Source organism: Acipenser ruthenus, chromosome 6, assembly GCF_902713425.1.
Source record: "Acipenser ruthenus chromosome 6, fAciRut3.2 maternal haplotype, whole genome shotgun sequence".
In the NCBI taxonomy this organism is placed as follows: Eukaryota; Metazoa; Chordata; class Actinopteri; order Acipenseriformes; family Acipenseridae; genus Acipenser; species Acipenser ruthenus.
In genome coordinates, this window is record NC_081194.1 from 65,771,532 (window position 1) to 65,796,622 (window position 25,091).

The window sequence follows — 25,091 nt, forward strand, 5'->3', positions numbered from 1 at the left end:
GATGTTATTACACCATCACCAACGATTTGACACATACATTACTGGGGTAGCCATGGAAACTGTAGAACAGAACCTTGATAATGTACTCGGGAGAATTTAAACAACAAATTACCCTACAGCACAGCAATGCATCTGGCAGAACTGTGCTGTTCTAGAGTCATTCCAAAATTGTTTAGATTTAAAACCCTACCCCCTCGATCAAATTGTAGTAGATTTTGGACCCCCAACCTGTAATCAAACTGACTGTGTTATTGGAAATGCATGAGGCCCAAAACTTATATTAAAAACACATTTTCTAAATAAAAAAGTAAAATTACCCCCCTTTGACCTTTGAAAAACTAAAATCTGAAAGAAATGTCACAGAGGTCAAAGTCTCAGCTTCTCATACTCAAAGTTGCACGAAGGTCATATTTTCTGTGAATAAAATTAACCCACCCACGGTCAAAGGTTAGGGGTAACTTTACATGTCTGTTTTGCAAATGTGTTTAATATAATTTTTTAAATCCTCATCCTCAATTGATTAAAGGCCGGGGGGGACTCGTACAATGTTATGCATCTTATTATATGACATGAATTTATGAATGCATTCGAGCACAGCAACACCCAGTCTGGGATTAACAATTAACCACTTGTTAGTGGAGCCAAGTATAAATGTGTTCATGCTTTCTATTTTTATATTGTTGTCCCAGCTTTTAAAAGAGACACAACACTCATATGCAATAATATCAAAAATATGAAGAAAGAATGACCTGTACGGGGCCCTGCACCTTTAAATCTAAATTATATAATAGAGATCAAATTGGAACAAGATTTCAAGTCCTGTTCCCAAATGGGAATATATTAGTAAATGGAAAGTTCCGTTTTCCTTAATTGCACAAGACAAGTGTACATGGGTTTGGCCTTAAATAATAAATAAATCAAACCCCCTCTCACCATGCCGTTCTTCTTGTGGTAGTAGCTGAGAACAGGGAAGCGGCCAGCATGTCTGAAGGTGGCGACTTTCCGGATTGTCTCGTCGTCGATGGACTTGGGTACGGCCAGAACAGGGGGGTAGGAGGGGCAGACACTGAAGTCCTTATTCACATAGCTCAATCTCCACTCGTCAGTCTAGGGAAAGAAAGCAGGGATTATACAACTTTGTACCAGCAATGGAAATCCAGCATCCAAATGTGGATTTCTCTTCAAATTTACTTTTCAATTTCATAACTTTAAACAAATACCGTTTTTAATCTTGTTGTTAGTAAATAGTTAAAAGGACTGCTAATAAAAGGGTTTACCTATTAGCGTTATATGTTACCACATTATTCTTATGTTGAAAACCTTTTCGTTTTTTTCATACAAATTGCAGTCAAGTCTGGGCTGGTATTTTTGCTGACCAAATGGTTTCCCAACCAATTTTGATGAAACAACGCATGGGTGCTTTTCACCATGCTATGGATTGAAGTCACAGAACTTTTCTTTTTATGCAACATGCTTGGCTGGCTGAAGGCTACATGTAGGGAACTCAATTTTGATGAACTTGTGGATTGACATTTATCACAGTGGCCAACTCAGCACATGAAAAAATTGACATCTGGCTGCTCAGCTATAGAATTATCAGTCTAAATTCATGGGAGAAGCAGAGGCCATTCACTTTTTTTTTTTTTTAAATCAATATTGAAAGGAGAACACTTGAACCACTCAGCTGCTGAAATGATACTGTTTTCTTAACTATTTAAAATAAAACTTACCGATGATTCAATTTGCTTAAATGATTGTTCAGGAAGGAAGGTATTCCATCCATCCTCAATCACCTCAAACATGGGCCGATAGAAGAACGGGTACATGAGGGTGACTGAATCCAGAGTAGATAGTGCCTGAAAAAAGACCCTTATTCAGAAAACAAACTAAATACCGGTACTAGAATACAGATATATATATGGTATATATAACATATACAACTTAAAGCTCTACTTACTTCAATAGAACTTGCAATGTTTAAACACTCCTCCATGCCAGGAATATCCAGCTGAATTATCCTCAGGTCTTTACATTTTACAATAACTGTTCCCAATGAGCCCACAAACCTGCAACAAGATACACATGAAAGGTGCATGAAATACTTAAATATGAATGAATGCAGTTGGGACATAAGAATATACATTAATACACAAAAGACACATTAAGAGACGACTTTTCAATAATGCAGGCAACAGCTATTTCCTAGTCTGGAATTTATCAAAATGATGGTGGCTCCACAACCATAACTATGCATAACTTTAAGTTAATGAAGACCAGGCTTCTGCTAAACATGGTCCTTGGTGGAATTGTATTTGAATCCAAAGATAATGTGGCAATGAGAACCTTCATACTGTACATCACTCTTATAACACTCAATGGTAGAAAAGATAGTAATAACAAAATACATTTCACAATAAAATTAAACATATTTGAAAAACGTCCTGCTCACTGTCATCATGAGTACATTGAAAAATAAAGAATTAAAAGCAAGACAAGAATGAAAGGGTAGATAAATCCAATGTAAACGCAATCTAGGAGAGACTGACCTCTTCTCGATGGAGTCGATGTTGGAGTGCAGCAGCCACAGCTCCTCGTTGCTGTCCTGACGAGAGGAGAGGATGAGGTGGTGGCCAGTTAAACAGAGTGTCCCCTCCACCCTTGGCATGAAGGGCCGATGCAGGACAACATTATCCACCCGTGGGGTCTTTATCAACTCCGCAAATTCCATCCTTACAATCTGCTATACTGAGGGTGGTGGAGGGGTCTTCTTAATGTAAACAAATGAAACGTAAACATGAAGGGGGGTGATATTTCACTGAAGCAGCTTAAAAAAAAAGTGCATTATTAGAAACTGTACAGATCCTGCAATGCTGACTGACTGAAAAAAAAGCACAAGCGACATAAAGTATTACTCAGACTGTAGCTTAAACAAGATGTTAGAATCTACAGTCAGAGTGTACCCACCCACTGTATTGCATAATCAGAGGTAAGGAGTTTGTAAATATATTAAGCTGACCAAAATGTTAGAAATCTACTGCATTATAATATTACATAACACAAGTGGAGAACTAGCTTGTGAGTCACGTCTACGACTGCAGCATCCCAAATTAAACCAATTTAGTCTGGTTGGCCACGTAAGATACTCGCTAAAGACTACTGCGATGCGAATGCTCAGTACTAGCCGTCTTTACTAACTGCCTCGCGAAATTATTGATGTTTTTGTACTTCACTATGAATCTGTCAACATGACACCCTCTAGATAACACACAAAGAAACGCATATATCAAGTTACTAGCGGGACTAGCCAAAGTCAAAAATCGCATGAGGAACAACCGGTTTTTTCATGGGGCATTGGGTTAGTTGATTAAATAAAACCATCGTGATTAATAATCGTCAGAATCAGATCTGACAACTGCAGCGAAGTATTTCAAATTAAATATGAAAATGAACTTTGAAAAATAACTTGACTATTTAAAAGCTTGACTTATGATTCATTGTATATAATATTCACGAACAAGTTCTAAAATTGTAAGTATGTTTTTTTAAATTTTTTTTTTGCTGCTTTTATTACGCATTATTTTTTCTTGAGAGCTCGGTAACGTAATCATCAAACAGTGTCAATGTGAAATTCCATTTTTTCGTGTAAAGAAACCATTTACGTACTTCAGTAATATTACATTTTAAATCAGTGAATCCGCTCTTGTATTTCGTTAATTTAACACACGAACACACAGTAAAGCCTGAGGTACCTGCTCACACTCTTCCTCTTCCCCCTCCCAGAATGCGGAAGTGCGACAACCAATGTCCAAGATAACAAAAAAAAACATGACAAGAGTTCCGGCAGCCCAGAAGTTATAAGGGGTGGGGGGTTGCAGTTAACGCCAGGCTCTGAAGTGAGATCGACAAATAATGGTTTTGTATGCTGTTATTGTTTCTATATTTCTATATATATTTTGTTTTTCGTAGGCTTGTGATTTATTAAATGTATTTGATCAGATACGCCGGACGTTATAATCTGTGTTTCTGGTGGTGATTATTTTTTCTGAACACACATTATTCTTGTGTTTCACCAGCTTATTATGATCGCATTGGGTCGATTGCAGCGTACCAGTGATTAGTCCGTATCATGTGGACTAAAATGCGGTCTATCAAGTCCTGCAACTCTGTACTAGTCCTGATTGCAGCGTACCAAATAGTTCCTTCCCCCGTGCACGCTGCAATATAATTGTAGCCTACTACATGTCTTTTTATGCACATTCTGCATTATATTTGCATTCTAACCGGTAGCCTATGCTGCTTGACACTGAACGTTAAGCTCTAAATGTGTTGTTTATATTTAATACACATTACCCAGACATTTCAATTTAAATTGAATACATCTAACGTGCATGCTTTATTATTATTTAAATACACAGTATCTTACTGTGCAGCACAAGTTTGTACAATATTTTAATGAAAAAACGAAACCAATCTCTTCAGAACACTTTGTTCCTCAACCATAATAATTTTAGAGGGTGGCAGATTGCTATAGTAGTTTATTTAAACTACCGTATACATTCGCTGTCTACCTAAGAAAATGAATAATTGCTTAATATAGTGTATCAACAATATATTAAGGTACATTATATCATTACATAGTGCAATTGTCAATTTTATTGAGGATATTTTCTGTTTCAAACATTCATAGAGGACCTTTTACACCCTTTACATGCACAAGGATTGAGTATTTCTATGAATTGATTGTTTTTGGACAAATCGATGCCTCTTAACCTAGCACCTGAATTTGTTTACCCCCAACACTTTAATCCAATAGATATAAATGAGGCACCTGTGCATATAAACGGGCATTTGTGAATTCAAAGGAGGTGAAATGTGGTTTTGCGGGATATTACAACAGGTCAATCACCAGATGTTATTACCATGTACATGTATATTGCTGTTAGCAAATTAAGTACAAATTATTTTCAGATTCCATGTAGTATATCAGTATTGGTAATAAAATGATTTTTGAGAGGGCTAAAAATGTAACAGGCCATTTCATAAAAAGGGTAATTTTGTTCCAATGATAAGTCATCTATATCAGTCTAATGACAATGCCAAGATTTTCTTATGGTGGTGAAAGTAACACATGTTCAATTGTTATGGAATGACACTGAAGTTATCCACATTCTAAAAACGGTGTCTAATCCAGATCCACATCTACTTTTTATAAGAAAGGGTAACAAGACATGAGATTCAAGAGCTCAAACCAGGGGCATCTGTCTACAGCAGTTACAAAAAAACAAAACAAGCCAAACAAAATCATCCACGGAACAATACAGTGTGATGGTCAATAGGCTGTACAGCCATAAGCAACAACAGAAACTGTGTTTTTTCAGAAAAGGTCAAATGAGGTAAGGAATTAAAACAAGAGAGCAGCCTGTCAGAACTGCTTAAAAATGACATCCCTTTAGTTTATATTCAGTTTTGTCGCTGCCCCTCACAGACTCGTTGCTCACTCACTTTGCATTCCAGCAAATTACTGACATCAGTCATGTGAATGACGTTTGATGCTCCAGGGTGGTTCACCAATGGGGCTACCCATGAAAAATGAACTCTTTTGGACAGCTTCTTTAGGAGGGCAGGAAAATCACTTACTTTACTGTACCACCTTCGTGATGTCAACCACAGGCCTGTAATGTGGCCGTTTTCAATGCAACAGATTTCTTACAATGCATTTACATTCAGTGAAAAGAAACACTAGTACAGCATTTTTAACTGGCGAGGTTTTGCATGGCTTCCTGTATGGCTCTTTACATATGGTTAGTTTGCATAACCGATTGGAAGTGAAATCAAATGTTCTTCTTCTTTTTTCTCCCCTGGAATAAATGTGGATGATTTAATGTTGCATTTTTTTTTACAATCATTTGCTTTAACATTTCCAGCTGGCTTCATTGAAAGGTGTTTATTTCATTTTTTTGGAGAACCCTTCCCCCTCATCATGTCAACAAATGAAAAGGTACATTTCTAATCTTGGAATTTCTTGGGTCTGATTAAAGGAAACTGCCCGTATTTAATAAATAATCTGTGTTACATGCTTCTGAATCACACTTCAGAGGCCAAATCACTTGACCCCTTTGCTTTACTGCTTCGGAAAAACATTCAGTGAGGAACAATGAAACCAGGAAAGAGTGACAATTGAACAGAACATACTGCCCTGGGAATACAACTGTAACACTAGCAATTTACTTTCTTGTGTTTGCAGTTTTAGGCTTGAGGAAGGCCAAATCATCTGCCAATAAATGGCTTGGGTAGGTCCAAACCTTCCGTAGACTTTGTTTTAATAGTTTGTTGCACTGGTATGAGAAATTCTACATTTCAGACCCTGAGTAGCGTATGTGTACTTTAATATATTGCCTTTTAGACTTTATTTCTAGAGAATTGTTTTACAATTTATTCCCTCCACCCTCGCATACATTGGGTAACTGTCTCCAGAAATCATGTGCATGAAGGGGGATCCTAATTAGGGCATCCTTGGATCAGAAATGAAAGATTGTTTTATTATAATAAAAAAATATTAAAAAGAGAGGTTTGTGTACTCACATACTTTTGTTATATAGTTTGTAACAATTTATAAATATAATGATTCACGATAAGGAAGCTAAAACCACCTGCTTCTTAAGTACTCAGTAGAAGATGATGAATGAAGTCTCATTAGGGTTACAAAAACAATCTCCTGCTTTGTTCTCAGTAGCCCTGGGTTTGTTGTAAATCTACCAGCTCTTAATTTGGAGGTAGTTTTTCTATGAGCTGCACCGCCTGCAAAGAAGACAAATTGCCAATAAATGGTTTTGTTTTGACGCAAGCAGATGTTTGGCTTAGTTTCACAGACAGATTACAATTTTTCATAATCTGCGACGGGTTAGTTTGTAAGCAGAAAGGTAGCAGATCTTATAATGAAGGCAGAGGGACAGCAATTCAAAAGTTATGCATCAGGGATGATTGCTGGTGTTAAATATCTGTATAAAGAATTTTCAGTGATTTGTGTTCCATGGTCAAAATAGATATAAATAGCTCATATTGTATTACTGTTGCTACATTTACCAAAGATTTTGTTTAAATTTGTTATTTGAAGAACAGAACTTTGCAGAGGCTCCCTCATGTTCACCCTGTGCTGCTCTTTGGTAATTGCTAATGTGTGTGAATATATATTATTGTACATCTGTATATGTAAATTTAAATGGATATTGAATATCTATATAATATTTAGATAATTTTATTTTTTTGAAAACATTTCAATTCATTTATTATTAATGTAACTTTCCACTTAATCATAATATGTTACTCCACATGTGTGCATTAACTGAATATTTTTCAGGAATGTAAAATGTGTGTCCTGGAGATTTGTTTTACCTCAAACCAAGTTCTACAAGCCTGTAACGCTAACTAATCGATTCAATTTTGATCCGAGTCTGCTGCCAATGGAAAAACACAGGACGCATTTTTAAATTCCAATATGGTCCAAGTGCATAATCTAGATACGTAACCACTAACCAGTCTCTAATTTAGAATTTCAACCAGGTTTAAACAAACAAACAAACAAACAAACAAACAAACAAACAAACAAAAAGAATATTCATCACATACCTCCTGAATCCCTATAATGTGTACCAGGAATCAGATTTAGATTTAGAACTGTTTAGATTCTAGAAGACGGTTCGCGAGAAAATGTGTCATCGTCATGGTTGATTTGAGAAAATAATCTAAAATTGAAAGCAGATTTGTTTTGTTTCAAGCCACAAGAGGGTGCTATAGCACTGATTACAAATACTTGTGTACAGAGTGTGGAGACATACGTAAACAGGCTATATGTAATGATGTAACACATTTATTTCATTTGAGTATGATTTAGCTTATTTATTATTTGTGGTGGAGCAATTAATTTCACAGATAAGAATATGTACTAAACTACAGTTAGGGTCTCACTGTTTACCAAACCCAGTTGTTTGCTAAACGTATTGTAGCAATCTTGGGGGGAGGGGAAGAATCAGGATAGTGTAGTGCAGGGGTTGCATGATGGGTGTATGCGTGCTGGGGTTGCATGGTGGGTGTATGCGTGCTGGGGTTGCATGGTGGGTGTATGCGTGCAGGGGTTGCATGGTGGGTGTATGCCTGCAGGGGTTGCATGGTGGGTGTATGCGTGCAGGGGTTGCATGGTGGGTGTATGCGTGCAGGGGTTGCATGGTGGGTGTATGCGTGCTGGGGTTGCATGGTGGGTGTATGCGTGCAGGGGTTGCATGGTGGGTGTATGCGTGCAGGGGTTGCATGGTGGGTGTATGCGTGCAGGGGTTGCATGGTGGGTGTATGCGTGCTGGGGTTGCATGGTGGGTGTATGCGTGCTGGGGTTGCATGGTGGGTGTATGCGTGCTGGGGTTGCATGGTGGGTGTATGCGTGCTGGGGTTGCATGGTGGGTGTATACGTGCAGGGGTTGCATGGTGGGTGTATGCGTGCTGGGGTTGCATGGTGGGTGTATGCGTGCAGGGGTTGCATGGTGGGTGTATGCGTGCTGGGGTTGCATGGTGGGTGTATGCGTGCAGGGGTTGCATGGTGGGTGTATGCGTGCTGGGGTTGCATGGTGGGTGTATGCGTGCTGGGGTTGCATGGTGGGTGTATGCGTGCAGGGGTTGCATGGTGGGTGTATGCGTGCTGGGGTTGCATGGTGGGTGTATGCGTGCAGGGGTTGCATGGTGGGTGTATGCGTGCAGGGGTTGCATGGTGGGTGTATGCGTGCAGGGGTTGCATGGTGGGTGTATGCGTGCAGGGGTTGCATGGTGGGTGTATGCGTGCTGGGGTTGCATGGTGGGTGTATGCGTGCTGGGGTTGCATGGTGGGTGTATGCATGCTGGGGTTGCGTGGTGGGTGTATGTGTGCTGGGGTTGCATGTTGCGTGTGGATGTGTGTTTAGGGGAATTGGGGTGCTGGTATGGTGCGAAGGATGTGGGGGCAGGTGTCTGAGTAAGGGGCGGAGGGAGCGATGGGATATAAGGGGGTGCGTGGAAAAGACCGGGAGATTGGGGGAGACAAGAGTGTGACAGAAGGGTGTGTTTAGGGGAGATAGAGAGAAAAAGGGGTAGGGCAATGAAAGACAAATACAATTAATCATCTTTATTTTCCTCTTTGACTCCCAGTTCCCTTCCCTGGCTTTATGACTTTATTTTATTGATTATTTCTGTCAAAAATAAACGGCTTGAGCCTTCAACTTCATCAAAGCCTCAGTCTCATCTTTGTTCCAAGAACCTGAAAATGCTACAATATGTTAGGATCCCAATCTAAAATATTATCCCATTGAATAGGGGTCATATTTGGACTCAGGATCCTAACATACTGTCTGCATATTCCCCTGTTACACATACCAAACAGCTGTTTCTATATCTTCAAATACTTAGAGATATCTGGAAATTAATTTGAGATAGCTCAAATGCATCCAAGACAGTGATTCAGATATGACGGTGACGTTTCTTCTAGTGACAAACTCAGAATTTCTAGCAGTGGGAATAAGACAACTAACATCTGCATTCAGTGCAAGAAAGCTGTCTGTGGTTCATGTGCATCGAAGGAGTTCAAACGGTCCCTATGTAAAAAGTGTAGCTCTTGAATCTGTTCAGTGATAAATCATTCATGGGTTTCTTAGTCTATTGTTTTGACGTCATAGTTTTGTTATATTCCTAACAATAATTACAGTTGAATGTAAGAGAGTAAAATGTACACAGTGATTTGGTATATTTACATGTTTTGAAAAAAACATTTTAAAAGTTTCATTTTTATTTTTTTACAGTCCTTTTTTGAAGAATTCATTTTCTGAAGAGGCAATGTCAGAAGTAGAAAATATAAAGCACTTTCAGAAATGATAATGATGTTTTAATAACACCACTGGCAACTACTGTATAACATAGAAAAACATGGTAGGGGTCAAAATGACCCCTCGGTCCTTCTAGGTAGACAGATTTACTGGTTGTTCTTGTCAGAAAACATTTTTGAGAAGTGTGAGTGAACTGTGAAATAGTTCAGAGCTACTTTTGAATTTGTAGCCCAGCTCAGCACGCAAAGCATGTCAATTCAATGCGACGAAAGGCTGTAATTAAAATCAAGGGTGTGCAGACCTGAACTGAAGATGGAATAATTAGTCTCAACACACGTGAATGTACTTAAACCTTTCAACAGTAACTAACTACACAGAAAGATAGTCCAACTGGGACCAATTAAAAGTGTTGTTTTCTGAACAGGAAACAAAGTTAAAAATGTTAAGGACTGGGTTACTGATCTTCTGTGTTGACTTTAGTGGAAATTGTGCCTTGTTGGGTATAATGAACCATGTACACAAACTGAACATATGTTTAAACTGCCTGCACCTCCAATAAGTGCATCTACCGTACAAACCATCAGTGCAGTATTTGTAACCCTCCCATGCACCATGCTAGTTCAAGTATTTTTCAAAACAATGTGCAATAAAGACTCTAAAGTCAATCTCTGTGAAAGTAAAATGAAAGGTGTGTTTTTTTTTTCCTGCACCCCGAGTTCCTCTAATGAACTGCAAGACTGCGAGTAATAAAACAAAGATTTTATAAGTGAGGAAGTAAACATTAAGTGTAGTGGTCTCCATGAACCATATTGGAGGTACTATCAGTATTACACCCGCATTAATATTGTGCTATGTTATACAATTATTGAAAAATATCTGTTTTTTCAGTCACGAAAATTGTGTAATAAAAGGCTTGCAAACAATTTAGGATTTAGGAGTCCAGACTATTTTTGTTTTAAAATACACCTTTATTTGGATGTTTTATTTGTGCTACATGTGTGGCCAGATTCATGTTCCCCAAACAAAAAATCATAAAAGAACAAAAAAAAAAAGAAAAAATATGATTTACATTTTTTTTCAGTTTCATATACTGAGGTGTGTAACATAGAGGGTTAATTATATATAGCATGATTCAACCATATTAAGTATTAGATGGGACTACTTCATTGGATCTTTTAATGAAACCCACGCATTATATTTTATTACATTCTGTGTGTATTATGAATGTATATTTGTGTACTTGTTTTGCAGTGAATGATTATTTATGATGGAGTGTCATAGAAACTATGTATCTGGTGCTTCCAAAAGAAAGATGTTCAGTATAGTAGAAGACAATGTGAAGGAGAAAGAAGGGATCAGTCAGAAAGGGAGCAAACTGAAGCAAGCCTGTGTAAAGGAGAAAGCGACCAGGGCCAGTGAGGAGCCAAACATTGGATTTCCCTATTCCTAACTTTTGATTTTGCTAATAACGATGCACGGTTATGTACAGATTACATAAAGATGCGTATCATACATGTGTTTGGAGTAATCAAATGAATATAATTATGAGAAAATAACTGGTCTATTTTTGTATCCCATGTTTACCTATATTGCATTAAATACATTAAAACAATGTATTGCAGTTATCCATTATGTGTCCTCCCATAAAACAAAGGGTTAATGTCCAGCATTGGAAATAAGAGCTGTGGGGGGTGACTGCTAAACCTGTGCTTCCTAAAGATATGAACACGATTGCTTCCTTTTAGTTTGCAGTCATGTGCACAGTGGGATGGAGCAGATTCAGCACTTGATTCCTGATTAACAAACAGTTATCAAAAATGTTATGTACATAACAACATTCTCACTACGGTGATGCATGTGGGGCTATATATAGAAGAAACATAATCTGTTCCCTTATGATAAACATAAAAGCCAGATTGCAATGCTTATGTGTAGTTCTAGATTGTGTATTGAAAACCTGGTGTTTGAAGTTTTCTATGGTGCCCCACTGCTCGTTTTAAAAAGATGCATCTCTTTCCCTCAGGAAACTCTACACTGGCACATACCTATAAACAGGCAGCTTTTTTTGGTAATACTTTATGCATAAAGGGGGCCCCCAATTATTATTATTATTTTTTTTGCAGGGGGTCTCAAATTGCTTGAGTAGGCCCTGACTTCACGTCACCTATCTCAGATTAATCCTGACCCAATGATACTAGGAAGGGTACACAAAAGCAACTGATGATGACAGCCCACTGCTGAGCACCAAAGCAGCAGCCAGGCTGCTTAACTTAACTGAATCTAAAAAGGTCTAAATACAAACAGTTTGAGGTACAACAAGAAGAAGAAGAAATGAAGCAATTTCGAAAGAAACGAGAAAGTGGAACGAGGGAAAGGTTACTGAGAGATAACCCTAATGTAATGACTATGGCTAAAGTATGCCATTTCATGCGAGCAGGCGTTGAGATATTTTGAATCAAATTTAAGGAATCTAAAAAAGAGCAGAGAATTTTTTTAGAGCAGCTATCCAAGCAGTTCTCTATGTGGATATTCAAATCCCACCTAATCAAAAGTCTGAAATGACAAGAGACAAGCAAGGCCAAAGGCTCAGAAACCCAATTATTATTTATCTTAATGTAAGAGGTTTCAGCTACCATGCAACCAGCACAATTCTTAAGAGCTTCACTAATAATTGCACACATGGATCCACTTCAGCTTAGCAAATGCAATGTAAAGGTAAGAACTCGCTCGCAGTGATTCTACCAATTCTTACAATGATGTAAGCTTTTAGCATAAACATGGGCTTATTCTGATGCACTGTAATTGCTGTATACTGTACCTTCATTCCTGGTAATTGGTCCATGGAGATATTAATTGGCTTTAAAGTAGATGAGAATCAAGATAATTAAAAAATCACCAGAAAAACACCTCAATGGCCCAGTTAACAACTTTATTGAAGTTAAGAAGTCATGACACACAGTTGGAGTACAGATTCCATGAGGTCATCTGATTTATTTGCCAAATGTTGCTGGTAAATACTTTTGAGGTTTTTTTTTTTTTTTTTTACAATGTATTACAAAAACATTTTTAATGTGGCATTTCATTTAGTTAAAATTATACCACAATATATTAAACATATCTTAAAGCCAAACCCTAAAATCTAAACTTTCACACTAATCCCAATGTGAAAAACCCTAACCTTATCCCTAGCCCTAACCCTAACACTAGCCCTAGCTCTAACCCTAACACTAGCCCTAGCCCTAAATGTAAATCATTACATTTTTATTTAAATGGGCCTGTTTGTTCCTGTTTGATTAAACCACATTTCATGGTTATCCACTGTAGAAAAGCCCTCACTTCCATGATGACCCATTGGATAGACTCATGATTTCTTTGCTGGGCAGAGAATACTTAAAAGGTAGAAAAAGGTAAAACTATATAAACCAGGGGCTCCCAAGTTTAGCCTAGAGGTCGCCGGTTCGAGTCCAGGCTATTCCACTGCCGACCGTGGACAGGAGTTCCCAGGGGGTGGCGGGAGGGTGGGGAGAGCTTAGGTCGGCCAGGGTGTCCTCGGCTGGCAGCGGAGAGCCAGGTTGAAATAATTGGGCTTTCCAAATTGGTGAGAAAATGAGAAAAAAGAATTGCCGATTCCAAAAAAAAAAGCTATATAAACCTGACAAAGCATGAACTCTGTCTCCAGAACAAGGCACATTTTCAGAGTGAAGTACAATACAGTACAATACAGTACAGTATAACACATCTGATTAAATGTAAGGCCCATAGTAATATCCACAGACTCACTCAAAACCTTGAATTATATCACTCAACTCTTTTTCGGTTCATCCTTTACTTATCAGAAAAACAAAAAAAAGTCTCTCTTAAAAAGTACTGTTAATTAGGTATATTTATTTTATTTGTTTTTAAAATGTATTAGTCCATGCTTGAACGATGACTGCTCTTAGCCTTTCTGTCCTTTTAGCGACCTTTATGAACAAACAACAATAAAGGAAAACGGAACATGCAGTCATAATTGCCTGATTACACAAGAGACAGAAATAAAAGGGCAAATGCTTAACAAGAACCCAAGAGAGAAATGGCAGCAAATAGCAAGATGCAAACGGTACAAGAGTTTTTCAACCTGCATGCAATCCCAGCCCCTGTATGTCACCAAGCTGAGGATGCCTTTTACATTTAGCTATTGTAGTTCTATAGTTTAATGCCCTTTAGTTGTTAAACATTTTAATAGGCAACAAGCAACTTGCCTTGTATCCAGTACTGCCTTCTGATGGGTACTGTATTGCCAAAGACACATGTTGTGTTCCTGTTTTTCCAGTGACTTTGCAAAGTTGTCAGGGGAAATATTTGCACTACTTTAGTTCATTAGTTATTCTGCCATTTTGTGAATAACAGACTTGTAATCTGTGCCGTTTATCCAAACACGATTTAAAAAAATCAACCTGTTTGCTTTCAACCTGTGTTTCAATGGTCAATATTGGTTTCTGCCACTAAAAACAGTGGCAGATGTTGGAGGCAACTGCTGAGATAATCCTATTGGTTTTAAGGGTGGTCAAGGTTTTAAGGGGGACTGATATATCATATTATTCTCTTTAAAACATCCGAAAGCCATTTAAAACAATAAATACTGAATGTAAATATTTGGTTATAAACAAAGTTCACATTTTTAAGATACCCCCTTAAAACCTTGCCCAATGAAGCACTGAAACAACTCACAGCACAACATTTGCATGTGGTCGTTGTTGAAATACAACTTGCTGGGTGCACTATGATCACTGCACTTCTTTTACTAGGCATTGTGTATAAAGTACATTACAGCATAGGGACTGTCATGATATCAGTTACTGGTGTCTTGTATGGGCAGCAGTGTGGCGTAGTGGTTAGGGCTCTAGACTCCAGACCGGAGGGTCATGGGTTCAATCCCCAGTGGGGGACACTGCTGTTGTACCCTTGAGCAAGGTACTTTACCTAAAATTGCTCCAGTAAAAACCCAACTGTATAAATGGGTAATTGTATGTAAAAAATAATGTGTAAAAAAATAATGTGATATCTTGTAACAATTGTAAGTCGCCCTGGATAAGGGCGTCTGCTAAGAAATAAATAATAATAATTTTCAGGTAAATTGTAGTTTTCTTCAGGCTGCTCTTCTTATTCTGTACAGAGATCCTGCTTTATGCGTTTAAATCATGCCAGTGCTTTCATATCTTACAGGAATGTTGTTTTAAAAAAAAGACAACATTCTGCACTAAAGCTGGGTCCACACACAATCAATTATGCCTGACTATATTGTTAATGAAATTTGTTGGGTGAAAAAATCTGTCAACCACAAACTAACACATTTGAAAAAAAAAAAAAAGAATATAATGTGCAGAATTACAAAGTCCAATAATATTTTATAGTGTATAATGTTTTGCTGAACAATAAATGAACAGTTTGCAAGTTCACTCACATTTTTACAAGGCCTAAATTACCTAGAGACCTGCCATTTGAGACACCCATCGGACATTTGACATGGAATCAGCCTGCATTTTTAATTGACATTGTGTGACCAGTCCCTCTGTAACTTGTAGTTTTTCTCCTCTTTATAATTTCTAATTAATTGCATTTCATTTCTCTGGTCCCTTGGGTACTTAAACTTGAGACAAGCTTTATTTGTCTTAGAGTAAACATATTTGGTTTCTTGTGGAAATATAATATATAACATACTGAGAACTTATAATATAATATTAGGAACTTTGTTATCCCAGCTTCAGGTCAGCATTTTATTTTATTTTATTGAAATCAATTTATAAAAGTGCATTCGGTTATAATGCTCCCAGACTGTGGAACCCATTGCCCTTCTCTATTAGAGATGCTGCTGCAGTCAATATCTTTAAATCACAATTGAAGACTTACTTTTATAGTCTAGCCTTTTCAACCTGACTTACAAATATACTTGTTTGTATCTGTTTTAGTTGCTTATTTTTGTAATTTTGTGTTTTGCCTATCATTCTCATTCATTTCCTGTTTTCTTCAGCTGTTTTTATTTTATTGTTATTATTTATTGATATTGTTATTATTATAACTACATACTGTTATTTTGTCATTTTTACTATTTCTTGATACAGCAGACTTATTTCTGTTTTAACCGACATGTAAAGCACTTTGAGATACTGTGGTATGAAAGGCGCTATATAAATAAATTAAATTGAAATTTATATAAAGGAAGAAATATAAGCAAGCTGAGATCATGTGTACTACCCCCCGCCTGTTCCTCCATTCAGCAATCTGATATTCAACTAAATTATTTCCTTAGCAATCTCCTTGCTTCCACTCAAGATTATATGGCCTCTGCCCTCACCCCATCCACCCGCTCCTCCTACACAACAGGCTGGTCTGCCTTCATGACCTTCTGCAACCAAAATCGGATCTCCCTCCCCTTCAACCAGGATTTCATTATGTCTTTCCTTGTTCATGCAAAGGACAAGCTGCACCTCTCCCTGGGAACTCTCGAAACATACCTAGCTGGCATTCAATACCACTATTGACTATTATATATTTCTTCCCCTCCTCGTCTCTCATCTATCCCCACTGTCCACTTTCTCCTCAGGGGGGTGGCAAAGAGTTCCCCTCCTCCTTCCCCTTCCAGTCTCCCTATCACTACTGATATTCTATTTCACCTTATCTCAATCTTTCTCTAAGGTTGTTTTTCACCTTTCGAAGATTTAGTCATGAAATCCCTTTCTCCCTTCTTTGGTTTTCTCCGCTGTTCTGAGTTTGTTGTCCCTTCTGCCCCCAGTTTTCCCTCCCTGGGCCTTCGTTCCTGCAACCCCTCTCTCATCCCTGACTCTCACTCTCACTTTCTTTGCAGCTCCAAAACAGACCAGTTCCGCCAGGGTCAATATCTCCTTATTCCTCCCTATCCCACTATCTTTCCTCTCCACTGAGCAGTGAGATTAATCCCCCCCGGCCCCCCCCCCCCAAAAAAAAGAAAATATTAATTTTGGTATATCGATTATTGTGTTATTAATTAACCTCTATTTCTTTACTAATCCTTCTTTGCATTGGTGGCAGAGTTGCGGGGAGAGGAAGGTTCCCCGAGTGCCAAAGGAGTCCCCCGGCCAAAACTATCCTATCTTTTATTTCTTGTTCTTCTGCTCACTCTAAACGTTTTCACCCATGCCAGTCTCCCTCTCTGGAGAGCCAAGCTTGTTCTCAGCCTCAGAGTCAGACATTTTGCCTCGACTCCTCTGAGGTGGCTCCGAGAGCTGGAGGGAGACCCTTGATCTTCCTTACATGTTTATTTCTCTTTTCCAGCTCTCCAGTCTCCCTGCGAACGAAGAGAAGCACACTCAGCCTCAGAAGTTCGGCTGTGCCAACCTCCCTCATAGGCGACCTTTGTAAACAAGGGAGACCTTCAGACTTCTCTTCATCTTTTCGATTCGTCCACTATCCTACTTTTCATTTCCCCTTGGGGGAAGTAACGTAACTTCCCAGCCTTGGAGGTCGATCAGTTGGGCTTCACCTCCGAGAGGACAGATCTCTGCGAGCCAAGGGGAAACCCTGTACTTCTGCTAAAGTCACAAGCACTTCTCTCCCATTTCAATTCCTGGGGTTATTCCTCCATGCAGCCCTTGCTCCTGTCCTGTGAATTGATTATTGTAATGCACTTGTCTCTGGTACCCCAAAACGTGTGGTGTCTCGCTTACAGCTCATTCAGAACACTGCCGCTGGAATTCTGAACATATTACTTCCATTGCATTTTACTTCCATATTGCACTGGCTCCCTGTGGACTAGATAATTGACTTTAAGATTTTACTTTTAACTTATAAAACCCTGAATGGATTAGCACCCAGATACTTAAATTAATTACTGACACTGTATATCCTAACCACACTCTTAGATCACAGGATGCAGGGCTGCTGGTTATTCCTAGGGTGAATAAAAAGAGAGACCTTTTCTTGTAAGCTCCTACATTATGGAATTATCTACCTTCTGTCAGGGAAGCTGGGACTCTTATTTATAAAACAGATTGGACATTAAATAAGTTGCAAATGAGAATGCATAGCAATATTTATTAATTTAATTGCACTTTCTTTTATTATCAATTTTGAAAGTCAAGGAATACATCCTAAGCTAACTGCACCAAGCAGCTGACATTTACACATACTGGTCTTTGAAGGAAAGTTAACCTGAAGTAATTGGTGAATAGTAGGAAAGGTCATCAGCTCATCAGCTTGTGTTGTGATTTAAATAATCAGGGAATGTTTATTAAAAAATTACCAGAGGAGGATGAATTAAGAGGGCTATGGGAATTTGGATAAAACTGCTTCCACTTGTAACCAACCTAAATATAACAAACAGGAACTCTTAACAGGCAGGCAATTCATTTCATGAATGTTTTTAATTGCATATCTAGTGTTTGTGAATTGAGTGCTATGTGAGGTGAGGGGCAGTGGCACTGGCTACTGTGCCACCTATCTCTGACTGTCCTGGTAGTCTATTGAGCAAAATACTACAGACTCTTTACCTTGTGAAATCCAGCTGGGGCAGAAACAATTGCATCACCGTACAACCTGATGTTTATCAAAGGAAAAAAATGAATGAAGTCTTGTCCCTGTGATAAACATGCAGCACTTAAGCTAACATGATTTGTTTTTAAACAGGTCAAGCATATTGCAGAGCTATTTCCTTTGCCACAGCTGTCATCTTTGTAGAGAAGTACTAGAATTCATTTTTGTTGGTGTTTGGAGTAAAAAGATTTTCTCCCAACACACCTTAAACCATTAAGTGCCATTGTACTTGTTTGAGGACAGGCTACTTTGACATTTTTTTGGTGCATTTTTAACTGGCATCTACTTGTTATTTTAATTTTCTCTAACTATATTGTTATGATAACATATTCTAATTGTGTTAACCGGAAAAGTAAAGTCTAAATGTAATATATCAAATTACATAAATGCAGGCTGTGTTCTTATTTTTTCGGACATATATTTGGTACTTTATGGGTTAATGTTTGGTTATAGATTAATAGTCAGTCTGTATACAATGATCTCTTTATACAGTAACTGAAGAGTGTGTGTGTGTGTGTGTGTGTGTGTGTGAGAGAGAGAGAAAGATAGAGAGATGCACCAATTTGTTTAATTGTCCTTCATTTAAAAAAAAAAAATTCAAATTAAATTATGGAAAATTAACAGTGTTTTTAAATTATTATTATTATTATTATTATTATTATTATTATTATTATTATTATTATATTAACTTGGGGTACTTAGTGGCCTAGACAATGAACACAAAATAGATCATGGTGCCGCATTGGCAAGTTATGATACTTACAGGAGGAAAGTCAATTCTCATTAATATGAATTTAAAGGAACCAGCAACAAATTTTGCATTATACCACTAATTCATATTATCATGAGTAGCCTGTAAGCCAAATGTATACTGTCACTTTTTATTTAAGTTAGTCAGGGGTGCAGTGCTAAATTGTGCACAATTACAAACCACCTGCACATTAATAGAATAGGTGTGTTTCCTATTCCTATACAGGTGTTCAGAATGAGCTGGAGGGGTTAGTGGCACATGTGTGCAGTCTATTGCTCCCAACACATTGGGGAAACCAGAAAGGTCAAATTTGTTTTCAAGGCTTGCAAGTACAGACAGGGAAAAAATAGGTATTTGGGTGTTTGCCTCAAAAATGTTTTGAGCACAAATGGCAATGCCTAAGAAATAGAGCAACAGGAAATGCCAGCAACAATTGCGACTGTTTAAAACACGCATTCAAAAGTTCTTAACAAATTGATGCAATTGTAAGTGCCACAATTGCCGACAGCTTTAGTACATCTCATTATAATATTTGAGAACCCCTTTCTTGCGAATTTATGCAGGAATGCCTGCATATTCATCTGAAGTTGAACCACAAAGCAAAACTGCTGCCGCAAAGCATTCCCTAAAAGGTCGCTAACAGCATTGTGTTTGTTTAGTACATTTCACCCGAGACTTCCAACTCGTTTGCGACTACTGCAACAGCTGCAACACTTTAGTACATCTACCCTGAGTGTTTGAAGGAGGTACTTGTTGACTGATAACTTGTGAAAAGATTTTTTTCAACGTTCATTTTTGTTTTGGAGGTAAAGGGATTAGCCCTCCTCATTAGGTAGGGAAATTCTGTGTTGAGTTAGCGCCTTTCACGACAAGGGTTTTTTGTTTGTTTATTTTCTGTGGGAAAGTATTATTTTGTTACTTTTGGGAACTATGCATACAATAAATGTGTTATCTGTCTGCCTCCACACGCACACACTGGTCCCTACTTAAGGAAGCAGTGCCTTACTCACCATCCACTAGGGTTGCAATTCCACAATATACATATATACAGTGCTCCCCCTTCATAAGGCAGCCCGTTATACTGCGGAGCAGGTTATAAGGCGATACGACCATGGCTCCCATTTGCCCCATAATGCCATTACACTAACACTAGTATTTTTGTTATAAGGCAGAACACAAATATCACAGTCTCTTAACTATGACTCCCGATTACAGCGTTAAAGGGGAAACACGGTATATATATATACATATATATATATATATATATCATAGACATCTCATAGAAATAGAAAAATGTAAAAATGTTTTCACTATAGATTCCGATTGCTGGAATCAAAGGGAACATTTAATGATTTTTTTTAATTTGACCTTTAATTTAGTCATGTCGTGTCAAGTTGGGGGGATACGTCTATTATATGATAGAGTGCTTTTTGCGTATGACTCCTCCCATGGGTATGATGCGTATGACCACCCACTCAACCGCACCCCCCACCCCCTGAGAGGAGCGTCCCGTGAACAGTCTCCAAATGTTGGCAAGTATGCAACTAGCTATGCCACGAAATAAAATAAGTCTTACACTCACACAAAAATTAAAACCTTGTAATTTTATTGAATTAAGTAATTACAGTAACTAAATATACTGAAACCAAATAAAATAATTCAATAGAAATTATTAATAATTACCATACTGGATAACTGAACTTCTGCATTACTGTCAATTGCCACACAATATGAATTACCAAGCATTAGTTGCAGAAAGAGCAAAATAAACTTAATGTTTCTAAATAATCGTATTCACTATTTCAAATTAGTTTTTTTTCTGATTTATATCAACCCACCCTTATGAAACCTACTTTTTTCCATTAAGTAAAGACGTGCTGTTTTAGTATGTATACTTACTGAAATGCAGACAACTTCAAAAAAGTGCTGATTGAAGCTGCAGTGCCATCTAGCGGTAACACAGGGAATATTACTTCAAACAGTTGGTAGAGTTTCAAACAGTCTGTGTCAAATCCTGCAATTTCTTTCATTAATTCGTATGTCAAAGTATGGTTGAGCGGTCCGTTAAAGGGCATGCTTTCTAGGGGACACCAAATTTCCAAAGCTATAGTATTCAGCCGTGGAAACTGGTGTCCCTTATGCCAGGGGTACACCATTCAAATTTATGGTGTAACCAGGAGGTCCCCAGTTCAAATCCCACCTCAGCCACTGACTCATTGTGTGACCCTGAGCAAGTCACTTAACCTCCTTGTGCTCCGTCTTTCGGGTGAGACGTAATTGTAAGTGACTCTGCAGCTGATGCATAGTTCACACACCCTAGTCTCTGTAAGTCGTCTTGGATAAAGGCGTCTGCTAAATAAACTAATAATAATATGGTGGTCCATACCACCAAAACTTCCTAAGAAACTACTTTATATTAAGTAATTGAGAGCTCGGTTGAAACTAAAAACCCAAAGACCCTGTAGCTCTCCAGGTTCTGCTCTAGATGGTACAGCACTATTGCAGTTGGCATAGCTAATCCAGCAAGCTTCTCCAGTGCTGCCAGCATCAGAAATACTGTGTAAAGTACAATGTTTTATGTGTGTCCCCGGATATGGTTTACAAAATATGGTCACCTTATGTCATAAGCTTGCCAGGCTTGGACGTAGAAAGCGCAGAAATGACATATTAAAAAAAAATCTTTTGCCTAGTGTTTTATCTATTTAATGTAATAACTTTCAATATGCGTTCCTTTCAACTTGGTCGTCCTATGTTATTCACGTTGTGTATTTGTGATGCATTATTGAAAAGTTTGTCAGTTCCCTGTGCATTTGTCTCAGGAGCTGCTGCTCACAGGCAGCGGCTGTGCGTTCACCTGTGCCATGAACCCATGACAAAATCAACCAAGCCCGTATATAGACTGGAAAAAGGCGCTCTGCACATGCGGAAAATGAGCAGGGGACACTGATTTCTATGGGAATTTGATACTACACCAGCTCAGCTGCATTACAATGCGCCTAAAAAAAAGAAACTGGAAGATTTACTGAACGCAAAATAAATGCAGTTAATATAACTCGCCCTATATTTTCTACTGATTCCCGGGCCCGAAAATTCCTGTGGGTGGCACAGGGTAGGGGAGACCAGGGAGAGATGTAACATTTTTTTTACCTTTCTCTCCATTATGCACAGTGCTCTACCAATCCCCATAGTTATCCTGTTTTAAGAGCTGATATATACATGGCAAGAGGGCGTGAAATGTAAGGTGCCCGATGTTACAATTGAACCCAGGGCCAGGGTCAGTTGTAACGGGGTGGGGTCAGATATAAATTCTGTGAAGAATAATTAAATCAAAAACACCACATGTTATTTAACTCAAAAACGGAATATCTATTGAAAAATAAAAATATTCACATAAGGCAATTTCTTGTTGTTGTCCTATTTTTAAAACTTTTTAACATCGCTAAAATTATAGGCCTTTTCAAGCAAGAATATGCCACTCTGAGTCACAATTGTGTTTCCTTCAGTGCAAGCTTCATGTGCCCAAATATAGTTGCGCTAACACTGTATACGGTCAATTGTAACACGTGTTACAACTGGCCTCAACACAGAGAGCCATTACTAAACCTCATGTTCCAGCAAGAAACAACAAAACTAAGAGCAATCAATTGTGTCAATTATAAGTACAGAGATCAGGGATGCGACTGCTAAAGCCTGGATCCATAAACTGGATAACAGGTATATATCACAAAAAGAAAACTGGTGGGAAATGTTTTGATTTTTGTAGATAAAACCTCAGTGCTTTGGTACAGACAGCTCCTCTTCCACAGGCAGACAGAGACCTGAACTGAGCATGTGCCGAGTGAGTTGTGGCACTCTAGCTTGCTTCTGATTGGAGAAATTAAAGGTGTTACAACTGTCCCTGGACTCCCCAACTATATGTAACAGTGAGTAGTTGTATATGCTAGGCAGCACTGTAGCTTGAAGAAATATCTGACTAGTACTGTAACAACCTGTGAATGATTTTACCTTCCTCTGCTACTGATGCTTTTATCTCCTTCCGTCCCAAGAATCTGCTGAATCCTCTGAAACTCTCACAATGTGTCTCTGCATCCCCTCTAACTGGTACTCTCCTGTTCTCAGTTGATGATGCAGTGACCCTCTACAACGCCACCCTTACTCATATCATCGAAACTGTTGCCCAGCTTACAACCAGAACCGTCAAGAAAGATCGAAACTGCCCATGGTACACCCTCGAACTTCAAGTGCTTAAGTCTGCCTGCCGCAAGCTTGAGAGCAAGTGGAGGTCATCTGGACTAACGGTTCACAGACAGATCGGGACTGACCATCTCGCGAGCTACAGGCGTGCGCTTGCCACGGCCAGGGTGAAATACTTCTCTGAAATCATAACTATGGGACACGGTAAACCCAATGTTCTCTTTAAGACCATTGACCAAATCCTACATCCAGCCACCGACAGATCCATCTCCCGTCCATCCTCCTCTTACCTGTCATGATTTCTCCTCTTTCTTTTGGAACAAAATCGACAACATCTATTCTACACTCTCCCACCACAAACCCAGTTTACTACTTGACCACCCTGACGCTCCTCCAGTTGCCCCTCCTGCCCTCTCCTCCTTCTCTCCTCTCTCCATTGCTGATGTTTCCGGCTTACTGTTGAAATCAACTACTGCCACATGCCCCTTGGACCCCTGGCCGACTAATCTTGTCCGTCTCTGTGCTTCTGATCTTGCTCCCTCTGTTATGCACACTCTCAACCTGTCCCAGGACTCTGGCTTGGTCCCTGCTGCCCTTAAGCTTGCTCGAGTTACGCCGGTACTCAGAAAACCTTCCCTTGATCCGGCTGACTTATCTAATTTCTGTCCCATCTCTAATCTTCCTTTTCTCTCAAAAACTCTTGAAAGGGCTGTAGCCAGTCAGCTAATGAAACATCTCACAGACAACAATCTGCTTGAATCTCTACAATCTGGTTTCCGGCCGCATCACAGTACTGAAACTGCTCTGCTTCGGATTGTAAATGATCTCCTGCTCAATGCTGATGCTCGCTCTGTGCTTGTCCTCCTTGACCTAACAGCTGCTTTTGACACCATAGATCATGGCATTCTTCTTGACCACCTTCAGAAGTATGCTGGAATCTCTGGAACCTGTCTCTATTGGATGTCCTCTTACCTATCTGGACGCATGCAGTCTGTTTTCTATGTTGGATGCAGTGCTGACGCAAACCCAGTCACTTGTGGTGTCCCCCAGGGATCTGTTCTTGGGCCCCTTCTCTTCAATATCTACAATGCTTCCCTTGGGTCACCTCATCCGCCAACACAGCCTCATGTTTCACTCCAATGCTGACGACACCCAGCTCTACTTAAAACTCGACCCTGGAAGCCCCTCTGCCATAAACCGACTACAGCTAGTTCAGAATGCAGCTGCTAGGATCCTTACCAGATGTAAAAACGTGATCACATCACCCCCCCCCCGTCTTGCCCAGCTGCACTGGCTACTTGAAAACTTCCCGAGTATCTCCTCAACCTGCTGACCCGCTATGTCCCTGCCCACAAGCTGAGGTCCTCAGACTCTGGTCTGCTTGTATCCCCAAGCAAAAGTGTACCACACTTGTAGAACGCTCGTTTAGCTTCATGGCTCCGACTCTCTGGAATTCTCTCCCAGCTTTGGTGCGTGATGCTCCCACCGTCGCTCGCTTTAAATCAACTCTCAAGACCCACCTGTTCTCTTTTGCTTCAAGAGTGATATCTGCTATTAGCTGCTGTGTTGCTGTTACTATTTCATGTATTATGTTACGCTATATAAAATAAAGATTGATTGATTGATGTCTTTTGTTGGCTAAATAAACTTGGATTTAATGACCTGCCTTGTTGTTGCCTCTGATTCCCCTGATCTGGTCCACCCTAGTTTAAAGAACCTGTGTACTGACAGTTTGTTCATACTTTAACTAAAATATTTTT

General features: G+C 39.0%; 1 protein-coding gene across 7 annotated transcripts in view; it reads right to left on the reverse strand.

Annotated features, from left to right (window-relative positions):
- mtmr9 (myotubularin related protein 9) overlaps window positions 1-25,091 on the reverse strand; it is a 38,538-nt gene that overhangs the window by 11,951 nt on the left and 1,496 nt on the right. For 2 of the 7 annotated variants that reach the window (XM_059025696.1, XM_059025694.1), the window contains exons 2-5: window positions 2,547-2,767; window positions 1,958-2,066; window positions 1,731-1,856; window positions 934-1,107 (exon numbers count right to left, since the gene is read on the reverse strand). In XM_059025696.1, coding sequence (XP_058881679.1) covers window positions 934-1,107; window positions 1,731-1,856; window positions 1,958-2,066; window positions 2,547-2,728 — 591 coding nt within the window. In that variant the 5' untranslated portion in view covers window positions 2,729-2,767. Of the gene's footprint in view, window positions 1-933; window positions 1,108-1,730; window positions 1,857-1,957; window positions 2,067-2,546; window positions 2,768-3,663; window positions 3,841-25,091 lie in introns of those variants that run through there. The other 5 variants (XM_059025691.1, XM_034019068.3, XM_059025692.1 and 2 more) reach the window with 5 other exon arrangements.